Here is a 16261-nt window from a genome sequence, read left to right as displayed (position 1 = left end):
CTAAGCTTCAAGAGGGCAGAAAAATAGTTGCGCTAATGCTGTAACATTTTAGCCATGATAAAACCTTAGTCTCCCTCTCAAGGGTCCTCTTCTACACACATGACTTCAGGCACAACAGCCAAGGAAAGTTCAGCTCCTCCCTGAGCAGTGAGTGAGGAGAACCGGACATTCCATATACACAGTGGGTCGTCACTGTAGGCCTCGCATATCAACTAATACAGTATTAAGACACTGATGAGGAATGTCATGTAAATTGATTGTAAATTAGTTATCACCTCAAAGCCATATCTGACTACTGATTGTTTAGATTCACACAGGAAATGAGTTTCACCTCACCTCAACCTAATTGCTTTCACCTCCTTTTTACATCTATATTTATTCATTCTGTCACTATAAATATTTAAGTGCCCTGAGTTGTCTCATGTTTAATGTGGTCCTGTATACTGTGATTTTTACAACCTTGTTTATAACCGTGGCAGCTGTAAAAATCTCCCATAACTAAATATGATGTTAGGGTAGAGAATGACTTTATGAATTGTGGTTGTTGCTGCACCTGCCCCTCTCAGCTGTCTCCTCCCTGAATCAGGAAGATCGGGATTCCTTCATGTCAGAGTATCTCGGATCTGTCCAGAAACTGGACAGGAGGCACACAAACAGCATGTTGTGAGGAATGAATTCCTCATTCACTAACGTCTGCCTCTATCCTGTCAGCTGTTTGCTCACTGTGAGGGTGAATGTTAAGGAGAATCTTTGCTCTTAGATGAATTTATTAAAACAGTCTTTTTAAACAAAACACTGATTTCTCCATTAATGAAATGGAAATTAAGAAGGTACTCCCACTTAAAATAAACATACATGTATTAAACTGTTCACACATACTGTTCTTACACCTAAGTTAGTTGTTTTAGAGTGAATTAGTCTTCAACACTTTCAGAAAAATGATATTTAACTGTAGCGTGTAATCTTAAATGTTTTTCAGATGCTTTCAGCCATGCTGGTAGGAGGTTTTGGAGGCCTTGAGAAGCAGAATTTTTTCCTAAGAGCACAAAATTATACGTCTGGAGATTTACTCCAGCGGCTGTGAAAAAGAAACTCTTTTTGGATCTGTGGTAGCTTCAGAAAGCTACCAAAGCCTAAAACTCTCTTAGATGTTAAAAGTTTGTCATTGCTTTACTAAAAAAAGCACATGATACAGAGAAATTAAAGAGAACTTGAGTATATTTTAATTTGTTTAGTTTTAAATGTGGCCAATATTTCTGCATAACCTCAAACTTTCCAAAAGGACATAAGTTTAATGCAGCAGCTTTTCAATAATATCAGGACAGAGTGAGAGATTTGTGACTACGCTTATCAAAGCATGAGCATTAAGCTTGGGCTATTTTTACTGTGTCAATATGTTAAAGGAAAACATCATAATAGAGCCTATTTTCATTCCCAGAATGCCACAGTAAATCCAACTTGCCATCACCAACCTCCCCTGGGTCCATTAAGTCAGAAGTAAAAATGCTCTTAAATATAATTAAGATCAAATTGCAGATCAAGATCAACAATGGTGCTTTACTGTCAATGGTAAGAGGAGAATATGATAATGACAAATAACTCTGAAAATAGTACATGACTCAAATATAAACCACTTAAAAAGTGTCAAATCTTACACAAAATGATTGCACAATTTATTTTATAAGTACAGTGTTTTCTGGCACATGAACAACATCATGCACAGTAAAATCAAAAGATTAATGTAGTAAAGTAATAAGTAGAGGATATGTGCAAACTCACTTACTAAAATAAATTACTGCCACCCACTGAAAAAAAACACAAAGATTTTTTTTCCATAAATTAGATGCTACAACATCCAGCATTAAATTACAGTTGTTCAGATTTAAAGTGAGAGAAGCAGTCATGAATAAACCCAAGTCTGAGGATAGTATTTTTCACTGCCAATCTCAATTATATAAATACCAGGCTATTACAAGACTGGCTTGTCTCCAGATTATCTAAATATTTTTCTATTACTGTCTCTGTCAATCAGTGTCTGTTACAACTTTTAGAAACCCACTGTCTGTAGATCCGACTGATACCTGAATTACCAGGACTATAACTTAAAGCAAAGTAAATAAAAATAGCAATAAAATGAAAAATTGCAAATATTATTTCTCATTCTCCTTAACTGCCAGTTGGGTCAAGTTCAAGGAAAGAGCAATTAGTTTCATTCTGCATGAACAAATTTGTCAGGCGTAGCAACAATAATCTATAAAACACGCCAAAGCATAAGCAAGACAAGGATTATTTTAAGGGACATATCTAATGGCATTAGACCTTGGACTCTTGGCACAGTGTCTCGGATCCATATTACAGACCAAGGCAGGTGCATGAAAGAGAAGGCGATCCTAAAAATATCCTTGAGAATCTTTGTCAAGACTAGGAGACACTTGGTGTGTCCTCAGTCATCTCCCTCCAATGTTGTAGCGCTACAGCAGTTAAATTCAGTTATCTTAAAAAAATCTCCATAACTTTTTTTTTGAGTTAATCAACTTAATAAAATTAGCATTTATTATTACATTTTGTTGCCACAGAAATTTTTCATTTTTAAGCTTTATTCCCAAGTTTAGAACATAAATGAAATGTTTTTGCTTTTTTTGCTTCTTTTCTCATTACTTTCCAACAACTTGTGAAACAGTTAACATATCTCAAATGTGTCATTAATTAGTGGGTTATCCGCTCTGAGTGAGCACCCATCATGCTTTGCAGGCTGTTGCCGTCCCAGTCAAATGGCCCATCCAACAGTTTACAGGATGGCTATCAGTCAGATACATTATCAGGTACACACTTTGCTCTCTTGAACCCCTCTGACTGTGAATAATGCCTCTGGGGCATTGCAGCAGCATCTCTTCTCTGAGATCTCTTCTTGCCTTGAACTCCTACAGCTCATTCCTGTGGAAGCTACTCCCACCCAAACACACTCACACACAGACACAGAGACATCATTGACTGTAAGTGGACAAAAGCTTCTTCAAACTGTTTGTGCAGCTGCCTGTGGTCCCACTCCTGGTCAGCCACTGGGCAAAAAAAGGCAGATGGATAGAAATAGTTTGTCAGTAAATCAGAAAACACCACTTACACACTTACACAATAAACAAAATAGATGTCAGAGGTTAATGATGAAAAATGAACAAACACTAAAGGCATTTAATGTAGAGACAAGCGCCACATACTGTTTCTAAATGGGATGTCCCATTAGGAAAACTAACAGTACACAAGTCACATGTAGAGATCTAATGATGTGCTCATTCGGTCAAAGTGGTGTCCTCTCCTTCTTCCCTGTGAATTAAATGGCTTCTGTTACATTAAGAGTTCCGTGGGAGCTGCCGGCCTGTCCATCACACCCCATATAAAGGCGTATCAAAAGTCAAATGTTTGGGACCGACGAATCGCAGAGCAGATCCTGAAAAAACGCCCGAGCACCCACACACGCCTACTCCAAAAAAGTATTGGATGTCCAAAGGCATCTAGTCACCCCCCCTTGAAAGTACATATTTGACAGGGCACAGTCAGGCAGAGCCCGCACTCCAGCTTAGCGTTCAGTTAGGCACAGACGCCCTAGCCCCTCTCTCCGGGTCTCTCCTTGGTTTTCATTTGGACGTTTTGTTGGTGCAGCAATAACCAGCCATGGATGCCATCAAGAAGAAGATGCAGATGCTCAAGCTCGACAAGGAGAATGCCTTGGACAGAGCTGAACAGGCTGAGTCAGACAAGAAAGCAGCAGAGGACAGAAGCAAACAGGTCGGCACTTTTTTTTTTTTTTTTTTTTTTTCATTTTTGAGGAAAATCCCATAAAAAAAGCAGGAATACCAATGGCAACATATGCTACTACCTACTCCTTAAATGGATCTTCACCTAAATGCGGATTAATTATTTGCACGGAGAATTCCAAAAAGAGGATTAAATTAAGACTAACTCATCTTGCTTGGTTGTTGGATGTTGTAAATTATTCCTTCATCTGTTTTTGGCAGTTGTGATGTTAATATAAGCATGGAAATGCTATATTCCAGCAGTTAAGACAAATATATTAGAATGTTCTTTGATAATAAATTGTTTTGACTTTAATTTAATTATGTGTTTAACATTATAATGTCTTTGCATGTGTAGTTAGAGGACGATATAAGAGAGATGGAAAAGAAAATGCGTGTAACTGAAGACGAGAGAGATAAAGTGTTTGAGGAGTTCCAAACTGTTGAGGAAAAGCTGCTGACCGCTGAGGAGGTCGCCACCAAGGTATCTGATTCTGATGTGCATGAACCTCGCTAACTTCTCTTCTCTTCCCCTCTCTTTCCTCCTGTCCTTTCCTGTCCTGTCCTCTTCTGTCCGTGTCTCTCCCTTTGCTCTATTGCGCCTGTGCGCGTCACGCACCTCCGTCTCTGCGCTGATCACCTCTGCAACTGCCCACACTTAAACTCACCTCAGCTTGAGGACGACTTGGTAGCTCTGCAGAAGAAGCTGAAGGGAACTGAGGATGAGTTGGACAAGTACTCCGAGGCTCTTAAAGATGCCCAGGAGAAACTTGAGCTGGCTGAGAAGAAAGCCACCGATGTAAGTACGGAAGGGCTTCACAGTGGCACCAGTCCTGCACCACGCTTCCTCACATCTTCATTTTCTCATCACTGAGTGTGGAAAACAACAATTTATACCCACAGACAGTCACCTCTTTGTCTACACCTCTATTTCACTTGTTATCTGTTATCTCAGGGATAGTTTTCTTATTGGATGGGAACTTCACGCACCTGTCCATCATGTAAAAAAAACACATTTGGATAAAAAAAAACTATATTTATGGTTAACCTGTGAATTTACAAGCCCAAATAATGTCTGATTAGCTACTTGATAGACACTCAGATCATTTATTTCAAAGACAGATCATCAGTGAGTGATAAATGCAGTAATAAGCTGTTGAATGATCTCTTCACACCTCTGCAGCCTTTAGGTCTCTGTGTTCAGCCCAGTGTTAGGATGAAGAAGTTTTTTCCCAATGAAATAAGAAGTATCTTAATGTGCACTCTTCCCAAGAGCTCAGAGAGCGAGGGCTTGGATAAATATAGCCCACTGCTTTATATGGTCAAGATAGAGCTCACATCTGCGAGCCGCGCTCTTTGCTTACCACAAGGGGGAAAAACAGTTTCCCATCAAAATGCCCTGGTGCGTAAAAGTTACATAAATTATGTTTTTCAAAAAATATATTTGTGTTTTTCCCCATGGAGATAAATATTACGCAAAAACTATGTACGGAATTTCAATGTAGGCATTTAAAGGTCGCGACCTGCTTGAGACAAAACAGCAAAGGTCTTCATAAATATTTTTCCAAGACAAACAGCTCTGCTCATGGCTGATTTGGAGTGACACTAAGGTCAAGTGCGCCAGACGAAGATATTTCTCAGTCAGTCTGCAGTGTAGTCAACAGCTACCTCTAAGAAAATTAACTGCAATAATCCTTTAATTGGATTCATTAAAGCCTACAGTCTGGTTTCTTTGTGACTCTACTAAATAGTCTAGAGTTTTTACCCTTTGAAACCTCATGTGACTCTTTTCCTGATTGCCTACTATTGTAGTTTTCCTAAAATATGATCATATGAGCTTTTAACTGGGTTTAACTAAACTACTACTTAGTGTTTTTATGACAATGTTTTTCCCTCATGTTCGCATTTTAGAAGGACTTCTGTGATACTTGCAGAGGCTCATTCTAAAACTTAGTCTATAATTACTGCGTTTTGTCCAGACTCATTGAATAGCCTCCAGGATCCAGATAATTCACTGTTTGCGGTGTGTTGTTCACAGTTGACCCGCAGAGGGCGCTGTGGCTCCATCAGTCCACTACATACAGGCTGATAGTGAATGGGTGGGTTCTTACCATTAAAGTAAGTATTGTTGTGTGAATTCAATTTGAGGTTTAATTACTTTATGTGCAATTTTTGTAGATTTGCACCCTATTAGACTTTGCAGAAACATGCGCAACACTTTAACTTTTAAGTCTATTTTGCGATCAGCTTTACTTCCTGGACGAATAACAGGCATTGCAGAGTGCGTCTCCAGAAAGCTTGCGCACTATTCCGCCTGTCTGCACGCAGCTTTCTGCACAATCAAGGACGTCATCTTGCTCATTGTCATTTTCTCGGAAACAGTGCCCACAGAGTACTCTTTATTTTTATTATTATTATTATTATTAGTTGTTAGAGTAAAAAAAAAATGGCCGGAGCTACATCGTTGGAGGCAGTGAAACGAAAGATCAAATCCTTGCAAGAGCAGGCAGACGGTGCTGAAGAGAGAGCCGAGAGATTACAGAAGGAGTTGCTTGCGGAGAGGAAAACCAGAGAACAAGTAAGCATGTTTACGCGCGTAAAATAATAATAATAATAATAAAAAGGACGCGCTTATTATTAAAGATCCTTCTGGCTCTGGCGTTTTCTGCGGCAGTTTGTGCAAACACGCAGTGAGATAGCGGGATTTCTGTGTCTCTTATTACTGCAGTGCTGCAAACTGAGCCCCACTTGGCTCCACGCAGTGCCACCACGCCACGGAGGAGCCTGTCCTGTTAAGGGTCTGAGCCTGCTGCTCCTGGCTAAGCGCTTCTAATTGGTAACGTTAGGCCTCTGGTCAGAGCAGTTCAGCAGCCCAGATGGACTGTTTTATTTTAATACCTCATGCCAGTTACCCCTTCTTTGCTCTCCTCACATTACCTCTCATGCACTTTACTGAAGGCGCCAGTTTCAACCTGCTTTCCAGTAAACAATATTTCCACTTCAGCAACCATGCCAGCTCTAGATTAGACATTTGAATTTTTTTTTTTTTTTGTGCAACCAGGAAGTCACATTTTAACTGTGACAACATCTAAGGTGCCAGTGTGCACTAGTGTGAGCTTATGTTCTTTGACTTGCCCTTATAAGGACAATAGGAATGATTTGACTGTGCAAACATAGCGGCAGTGCCTTAGACGGGAAATGAATGTTTCTGTAAGGGCTTGAAGTAGAGTCCACCTTAAACTCAGTCTGACAATCTGTAATTCGTGTTAATGAACCATGAGGGACTTTACTACAGCTGAAACTGTTGCCTCAGTTGATGGATTATAAGTAATTTCCGCGTCACGCCTCAGAATTTAAGATGCACTTTGGTCCAGCAAGCAGGGGAGGCAGGGTTTAAACAGCTGCTGGTGGTAATATTCTAGTTTTCATACATTCTAAACAGTTGATAAACAGAATCTTTACAACAATAGTGTCACATTTTATTAGTGCACAATATAGACACCTGGCACTATACCATTAAATGTACAAAAAAGTTATAGATGATCCCATTAAATGTACAAAAATATGTTATAGATGATCCCACTTAGTGTGTGACCAGTGTAAATAACCCTTAAGTACTCAGGGAGTTCTGTCTGCTGTTGTATTTGCACCATGGGATCATTCATTTACAGTATATTGTCTCAGGGCCTTTGCCTTGAGGCTTGTTAATGTTCTCTCCGGGGCCCAATAATGAAGCAGGGTATTCAGTTTGGGACTTTGCTATCATTATACATTGTCTGTGAGGAGTACAGCAGGCATCCTGAGAGAGCTTTATACACCAGTTGGCGAATGGAAATGCTTCTGAATAACCCTGATTAAGATACAAGACAGACAGACTACACAGAAAATCATTCATTATTTGGGCTTACATGGGAGTATGTGTTATAGTGTGTTGTGTGTGTGTCTGTGTGTGTTTGTGTTAAAATGTTGAGATGTAAACTTGCTCCTGTTCTTTCCCTAGGCTGAGGGAGATGTCGCTTCCCTTAACAGACGTATCCAGCTGGTTGAGGAGGAGTTGGATCGTGCTCAGGAGCGTCTGGCAACTGCCCTGACCAAGCTGGAGGAGGCTGAGAAGGCTGCTGATGAGAGCGAGAGGTGGGTTGTTGAGAGATTGAAATGTCGGATCTACGCCATTTAGCTCTCTTTGTGTTATTCCGGGACCAGGTGACAGGAGATAAATAGACCGTGCTGCTGTGTTTCCATCCCTTTGTATGAAGTACAAGCAGCGTCTCTGTGCTGCAGAGCCAGATGTCAAACAATTAACTATGTCTGACAGAGAAGCTATTTTTCTGTGACCCCAAAATGCCTAAAAGAACCTTGGAAGGTTATCTTAAAGATGTACTAGCTACTGCAACTGTCCACTGGATACATGTGTCCTCAGGGAGTCACGTTTGTTGCGTCTACCCGTCTGTGCTGTTGTAAAAGTAGATGCGTCTTAACGGCCCCTTGTTGTTTTTTCCTTTACACAGAGGCATGAAGGTCATTGAGAACAGGGCCATGAAGGATGAGGAGAAGATGGAGATTCAGGAGATCCAGCTGAAGGAGGCCAAGCACATCGCTGAGGAGGCTGACCGCAAATATGAGGAGGCGAGTTTTTCACATGCTGGCAGCCACCCAAAGACTTAATAGGCCACACCCGACGACGTGCAGTTTGTCTTGCACTACAATTAGTAACTCTGTGACATCCAGTCATTTGTTAAATAATACCCTTATGCTTTACTTTAAATCACTAAAGTATTTGTTTTCCCATACCTAATATTGATACTCTAAATCAAGGGTGTCAAACTCGTTTTACTTCAGGTTCCACATTCAGCCCAATTTGATCTCAAGTGGGCCGGAACGAGTAAACTAACAACAGTGAAAAAGTAAAATTACATCATGAAAGTTTCATTAAAAATCTGAATAACATGAACAACCTGAAATGCTTTAAGAAAAATAAGTGCATTTTTAACAATATTATGCCTCAGTTTAGGATTTCCATATGTGCATTCCAACTTACAGATCATAATGGATCTAGAAATACACAAAACATTTAGTAAAAAGCAGAATATTGGTAAAATTACACTTAATTCTCTTAAGACATTTCATGTTCATATTTGTTCAGGTTATTCACAGTTTTTTAAAGGAAAGTTTGTAAATGTAGACATCTTTACGTCATTTTAATTTTCTACACTAAAACAAAGACAAAAATTTGCAGTTGTGATTATTTATAAGTTGTTATGATAGTGTTTTATGGGTCTGACCCACTTGAGATTGATTTGGTCTGTATCTGGAACCTGAACTAAAATGATTGTCACCATTGATTGTTAATATTTTCAGTGTAATTTTTACACTGTAGGGTTAAAAGACAGTAATGTCCCGTCAGAGAGCAAACTTTAATTGATTGTCATTCCAACATTTATTTCAGTATAAAGTAGCTCCTTGTTTTGGATAATCCCTTATGGTCCAACTAAAGCAAAAATGAATTTAGAAGTAAAAATGTAAGTCATTTAGCAACACTAATCTGTCAAATTGTCTCTAAAATGTCCCGTCAGAGAGATTTCGAATACTGTGTTTTGACCCTGTAACAATACATCCCACGGGCCAGATTGGACCATTTGGCTGGCCGTTTTTTATATATTTGACACTTGTGCTCTAAATCAAGAAGTAAAATTATACTGAAACATTTTTCCAAGTAACACTCTGTTGTGATGAACCTAAAGGTGGCTCGTAAGCTGGTCATCATTGAGGGTGACCTGGAGCGCACAGAGGAGCGTGCTGAGCTTTCAGAAGGGTAAGATATTTGACCGCTACATAAAATTTGCACTTAAACACACATATAAGCTTGCTTTTTAAACAGTTGGAACTTTGAGCACTAGTACAGTACGTACAGCACTTGTTCCTGTTTAAACATTGTGCCTTGTGTTCTTACTGTATGTGCTGATTATTTGCATGCTCTTCATGGTTTGAATGGTTTTGGCTTGTGCACCTACGCCACACCCACTAACAGACGAGCTCGGAAAGTGGAAGATGAGCTAAGAGTTTTGGAGCAAAGCATGAAATCACTAAACTCCTCAGTCATGCAGGTACTACAGACAAAAACATAAACTACTAACAAACACACACTTGTGTCTTTAATTAGTGGCTCTTCCTACTGTTATTGACTGTCCTGAATGAAACCTCTGCTTTGCTTGCTCTGCTCATGCTTTTCCTCTGTTATGCTGGGAATGTTAGACGCTTTCACTCCTGTAACATTGCAGGGACTGTGCGAGAATAACACCTCACACTGAAGAAAAGCATGAAATTTAGATGCACAAATTGCAGTTGCTGTTTTATTGATAAACCTTAGCCTTCCTCTTTGTGTTAATACCATAAAGAGTCACATTCCTGCTCTGTTAAGGTCTTTAAAGGTACTTTGGGTTCCCTCCTTGTGTAATCCCTGTAGTTCATACTTTGTTTCTTCTTCCCCTTTTTCCTGCTGTTTTGTGTCCATCTCCGGTTCCGTCTGTTCTCTGTACCCTCCTCTTTTTTCCCCTTTGTACCCTATCCCCTTGTCTAAAACACCAGCAAATGCTCTGAGCTTGAAGAAGAGTTGAAAACTGTGACCAACAACCTGAAGTCACTGGAGGCCCAGGCTGAGAAGGTAAGAAAGACCCTTTAGGTCAAATGCATGCAGTCAGACCTCTCAGCTACCCTTGGTGGAAGAGCCAGGGGACTCAGATTTCTTCTCTTTGGTGTCATTTCACAATATATTTTTCTATAAGTCTGTGTGTTAATATTCTTTTGTTATTCAGACTCTGAACTCCCATCATTCTTTCTGTCCCACAGTACTCACAGAAGGAGGACAAGTATGAGGAGGAGATCAAGGTCCTCACCGACAAGCTGAAGGAGGTAAAGTTTCACGAGGCCTTATCTGGGTTTGCAGGCTGAGCTCAGGGAAATTTACACAAGTCGCAGGTGCAGTATCACAGTGTTACTCATATAAATCTGTCTCTCAACCACAGGCTGAGACTCGTGCTGAGTTCGCTGAGAGATCAGTAGCCAAGCTTGAGAAGACCATTGATGACTTGGAAGGTATGATTTTTTTCACCTCTCACCTTCAAAGACTACCCTTACAGTACATATTTATCATGTCAGTTATTGTATTTAGGTAAGTTCTCTTTGAAAACCCCCTTAGCCCATTCTTGGCTTTGCTCTTGGACTCAATTTCTGTTTCCTGCTTAACTTCGTCATGGCTCTTTTTCACGCAACATTACATTTTTGTAGTCTCTTATTTCTTTATTAGGCTGGGTTGATTTGGTTACAGGGTAGAAACAAACAGAGATATCAGACCTAGATGTTCACTCAGAGCTTAAGGGGTCATAACGAGGGCTAAGGACTACTTTACTAGTTTACTTCTAAATGGGGTTGAGGGAAACCTTTGTTCTGTTCTATCATTTTCTGGTGTAACTTTGTTTTCCCTTTTCCTTCTGTTTTCAATTTTCGCCTCTCTCTATCTTTCTGCTCTCCTTCTGATCTGTCTTCTTGGTCTGGTCTGAATGTTTGACCCTTTCACCTCCTGCTTTTCATAAACTCCTTCACTTTTGCTCCCTTTCACCGCGCCCTGCCCTTTCACCCCGACCCACCAATAGATGAGTTGTATTCTCAGAAACTGAAGTACAAGGCCATCAGCGAGGAGCTGGACCACGCCCTCAACGACATGACTTCCATGTAATTTTCAACTTGCTGTGCCTGCTTGTCCTGCCGTCGCTCGTCCTTACAGTTCCTTCATATACATCTTCCGTCTCCATCTGCGTGTTTTCACATACCCATCACGACTACCCCATCAATTGTTTGAAGTTTCTACATTTAAAGACTGAAGCTGCTCTTTTATAGTCTTACACAATATTAGTCTTAAAACATAGTACCACTTCTGTCTATAAATGAAGCCAGTTTGCAAAAATTGCAAGGAACTTTAAGAAGTCTCCTACTGATCATGTTAAATATTATTGTGATTATGATGATACTGTGTGTATCAGTATCATTGTTGTTGGATAATTCTGTGAACAGGACTGAAGTCATGTGCATGAACAGAAGAAATGCATGGGTCTCTGGTTATACTTTTTTAGCTGATTTAACTGGAGATGTATTACATTTTGCTGGAAAAGTAATCATGATCATTTTGTAATGTGAATGTTAATTCAGATTATTTTTGACAATTTCACATTATATTTTGACATGATGAGAAATGCATGCAACTTTTCTGTTAAAATGTTACAAACTGTATTGAGAAAGCATTTCCATGTCTTTTATTCATTCACTGTACCTCAAGTGGTGTCTCTGGTTATGTTGTCTTCCTATACTAATACGGTCTACTTCTGTCCAGAAGAAAGGCCACAGTGTGTTTGCGACGTCCCCAATAGTTAACCCTGTAATATCCACAAAGTTTGGTGTTGTCTTTCAACATTTGGCCGTTCTGTGGGAGATTAAAAAGGCGCACCACATTTGCTTGGTCCATCGCTGTTCCTTGTCTTTTAACAGAAAGGTCTTGATGTATTCAGAGGTTGGTCCAACCTCTAATTTGTCTCATTAGCGTGGTTGGTCTCGCGGTGCACTTCCATTGAGCATTGTGGTTTCGTTATGCCGTGCCGTGACTCCCGTTGCTCTGGTGTATTGTGGTGCGCATCTCAAATTTCCCCAGGTCCCACACCGACCCCTTCGGTTCACTGTACCTCTTCTCTCCCACACAGATAAATTGTTTACTCCTCATCAACGACGCCTCCCGCCGGTTGAGCAGTGTCTGTCTGCTCTCTCCAGCCTTCTCTCCATTTTCCCTTCCCTCTTTGTCTTTCCTTCCCTCCTCATGTTTTCATCCTCATGTCAAAGTTAACTGCATCCCATCTCTTGTACAGACCTAGAATCTTTCTGCGTTGTGTAAAAAATAAACGTCCTTCCTTCTATGTATGCTGTATCTCTTTACTCTGTCCTTTTTTTCTTTTTCATTTCTATTTATTTTAAGTGGCTCTAATAAAACCAGGAAGCCTTGATTTTAAGTTATGCATTTGTTTTTGTTTCTGCATCTGAACAAGCCATAGGCTGAGCCTTCTCCTATTTCTCTCAGTGTAGCATTAAAGATCACAATGAATGTTCTTTTTATTTTCCTCAGATATTGTTCCGTTTAATTGCGATATTAAAAATATCACAGCAGTGCTATGAGCACAGTACCTAGAAAGACTGCAGGTCCTTGGCTGAAAGCTGAGCCTAGTTGTCTTCTTGAATTTTAGACTGATGCATGCAAACACTTTGCAACATTTAGTCATGTAACAGGAGGAACTGATTCTAGAAAGATTTGACAGTAGGAGGGGATTAATGTTGGATTGTTATCAGGAAGTAGAGTAATGGTTTAACAGTGGATTATGAACAGTTTGTAAGATGTGTCGAGTTGTAAAAATGGGATGAAACTGCCTGAGAAGGTCTGTTACAGTTTCCTGTCAAATATTTGAATAAATATACAATCACACAATCTGAGTGTTTTTATTAATGTCGACTTCAGACACAGGAAAGTAGCAGAAGTGAGAGCTGTTGTGAGACATTAAAAATAAAACAAAATGTGAGACCAGAGGTTGAGCCACATCCTTAAAATCATAAAATGTCAATGACTATAGAGTGAAGTTAACAGTGCTGAATTTGATCAGTTATTTTATCATATGCTTGGACATACACTTGAGATTGAATAGCAGACAGATATTTATTTTTTTACTTAGATTTTGATAGTTAACTTTATACTTCAGTCTGCTTTCACTGCTCCTTTTAACTCCTTGGGTTAAATGTGCTCATCCTCTTTTTTTTCCCTCTCTACACACTGACCTGCCTTGAAACAATCTTAACATTAGTTTGCTATGATTCCCAAAAACAAGAGAATCAACACCTGTTAAATCATAAATGACCGCAGATATTTTTAGTGTGCTTTTCTCCAGTGGTCAGTCCTGGAGAAGGTAGGTGTCAAAGGCATTGCAGTGTCTCCTTTCCAATCTCCCTCTGATTTCCTGTCCTCTTTCTGTTTTTCTACTTGCTGTCTGACTGCAAAGATCGCCTCTACCAGCAACTTGAGAAAAACCGCCTTCTCACTAATGAACTACGTGTGGCCTTGAATGAGGACTAAATTATGTGAATGTTTAACTGTTCTTGATCAATATGCTTTTAATGTGTGAATGACAATCTGATCCACCGCACTTTTGTTTGCATCATTTATATACAATTCCTGCAGAGCTTGCGATTTGTTTTGCTTTTGGTGTATTTAAAAGGTAAAAATCAGGTTTTTTTTTTTTTTAAAGAATATCATTCCCTAGACTTCCAACAGAGTAAAATTACATTACACAGTATTCCAATTGTTTACGGATTTTTGCTGCTAACATATTAATGTGTATTGACTTTTGTGTATTGACTGTGTAACCTGTCTGCATGGTTGCTTGCATATTATTGTTTTGTTCATTTTCTGTGAGTGTAGTGTATAGGTCTGGAAACTCAAATTTAATGACTGATCTGATTAATGTAGCAAGCTCGATTGTCAATGCAAGCTAACCAACTGACATGTTTGTACCTGCTTGTTGTGTGAGATTAAAACTTTTTCGTTTGGTGTTCTAACAGAGAAACTGTCACAAGCTAAAGAAGAGAACCTCAATATGACCCAGATGCTGGACCAGACTCTAATGGAACTCAATAATTTGTGAAAACACAGTCTGACCCACACACTGTGGCTTTGGCTTTTTGTATTTGCACCTTGCTTACCATAAACCTCTCTTCTCGTACATTGCTGATGGTGGAGAACAAACTGCAGATGCTTTTCTTTTTGCACCGTCCTGCCTTCAGTGGAACCCTGACCAAGGAGTGAACCTAAGGGAATGAAAAGCTTAACCATTCCCTTTGATAAAGCATCAACTGAGAAACACAATTGTTTTCACAAGCCAGTTTTTATCTAGTGATGACGTTTACCTTTTGCAATCTTTTGAGATACTTTTTTTTTTTTTTTTTGACACGTCATCTGGTGAAATGACATGTGCCATTGGTTACAAAGATTGTTTGCTGTTTCTGCATTGAAGCTGATCTGGTACGTTCTCTTCCACCTCTATGCACATACCAAAGCACAAAGTGAATAAATTTTATACTTAAATAAACCTCAGCGTTACGCACATTGTGCATACTGTTAAGACAAATTACACCCTTAAAAAAATGCCCATCTCACTCACAATTTCTTTATAAGTACATTGGCATACATTGGCAATGTCTGTCAGTGTGGATACTGGTGCTACTGTATTGTTAAGAAATGACCGTAAATGCAAATGCATCACAGTATATTATTAGTTTCCTTTAAAATTTGTTCATGTCTATAAAGTATGATTTCAGTCATCTGGTTGTGCATTGTTTTAGCATTGTTTTAATATAGATGTTACAATTGTCTAAAATGTACAAATTATGAATATAAATAAAAGCACGTTTTCAAAGTTTTCTAATTTGTTTGTGGTGCATAGCCTGCATAGCTTCTTATCATTATTATTATTATTACTTATTTTATTTTTTTTTAGCAACAACTGATGACAAGTTAAAGAGAAACAAATGACCCTCACTGACTTTCAGCTCCAGGAAAAACATGGTCACATGTTTGTATGGTTCACTGGAGCTCACTAAGCACCACTGGACCATATAATTTCAGTTTCTAAATATTCAAGTCAAGGGGTACTGTTGGAAATCATGAGTTATTTTTGTTGAATAAAAATAACCTAATGAAGGAAATGCTAAAAGAAGTTCTATGTCCAATTTTAGATGAAAAGCTACTCCTGACAGGAGGTCTCTCAATACATTTTTCTTGAAATTTATTTTGCATAGCTGTTGAAATTAAATATATTTCATGATAAAAAACTACTGGAGGAACCACAACTGGACAATATGACAAAAATTCAGTCAGGAGATAAAGGTTGTGTGAATGAAATAGTAGATACATTTACTTAAAATGTATTTAACCAGGAGACACTGAGATTTAAAGAAAAAAGATTTTACTAGAGCACCCTCACCAAGATAAATAGCAGTGGGTTACAGACAGTGAAGCAATGACACTTGCATATACAGTGACATATGGAATACAAGTATAGAATGATGAGTCAAAAGAGTAATTAATTTTAATTAGGCAAAACATGTACAACCAAATGTTTCTACCTCTGTGGGATTGAAAATCCCTGTTTTCCTTAAGTTTGGTGTCATTTTGTAACTAGTTCTGAGCAGAGGGAGCAGCATAATATTTATAGGTATTTTCCCCTCTTCAGTTCAGACTTTTGGATAAGACAGAAGGAAAAAAACCTTAGCGTGAACACAATATCTAAGTGTAGTTTTTTGAAGATATGATGGAAGCAGATGTAGGATACATTTATAGATGAGAACATGCCAGTGTTTCAGAGTGTGACCAAAGTGGACCATCCAAC

At 39.0% G+C, this 16261-nt stretch overlaps 1 protein-coding gene across 12 annotated transcripts; it reads left to right on the top strand.

Moving 5' to 3' along the window:
- Positions 1 to 3529: 3529 nt before the first annotated feature.
- On the top strand, positions 3530 to 15293 carry tpm1 (tropomyosin 1 (alpha)). 12 transcript variants are annotated; one of them, XM_030136490.1, is made up of 10 exons: positions 3530 to 3783; positions 4465 to 4590; positions 7792 to 7925; positions 8300 to 8417; positions 9533 to 9603; positions 9820 to 9895; positions 10638 to 10700; positions 10814 to 10883; positions 11441 to 11519; positions 12539 to 12841. In XM_030136490.1, the coding sequence occupies exons 1-10, from the start codon at positions 3670 to 3672 to the stop codon at positions 12540 to 12542; spliced, it is 855 nt and encodes a 284-aa protein (XP_029992350.1). In that variant the 5' UTR covers positions 3530 to 3669; the 3' UTR covers positions 12543 to 12841. The 12 variants fall into 12 exon arrangements, with proteins under 12 accessions (XP_029992350.1, XP_029992351.1, XP_029992348.1 ...); XM_030136488.1 differs by lacking the exons at positions 4465 to 4590; positions 9820 to 9895 and adding exons at positions 4150 to 4275; positions 10377 to 10452 and having other exon boundaries at positions 3533 to 3783; XM_030136485.1 differs by lacking the exon at positions 9820 to 9895 and adding an exon at positions 10377 to 10452 and having other exon boundaries at positions 3534 to 3783.
- Positions 15294 to 16261: the final 968 nt, after the last annotated feature.

The sequence above is a fragment of the Sphaeramia orbicularis genome, chromosome 6 (genome assembly GCF_902148855.1).
Source record: "Sphaeramia orbicularis chromosome 6, fSphaOr1.1, whole genome shotgun sequence".
Taxonomy (NCBI): Eukaryota; Metazoa; Chordata; class Actinopteri; order Kurtiformes; family Apogonidae; genus Sphaeramia; species Sphaeramia orbicularis.
Note: the sequence above shows the minus strand (reverse complement) of the source record. Positions and strands in the feature narration are given on the sequence as shown.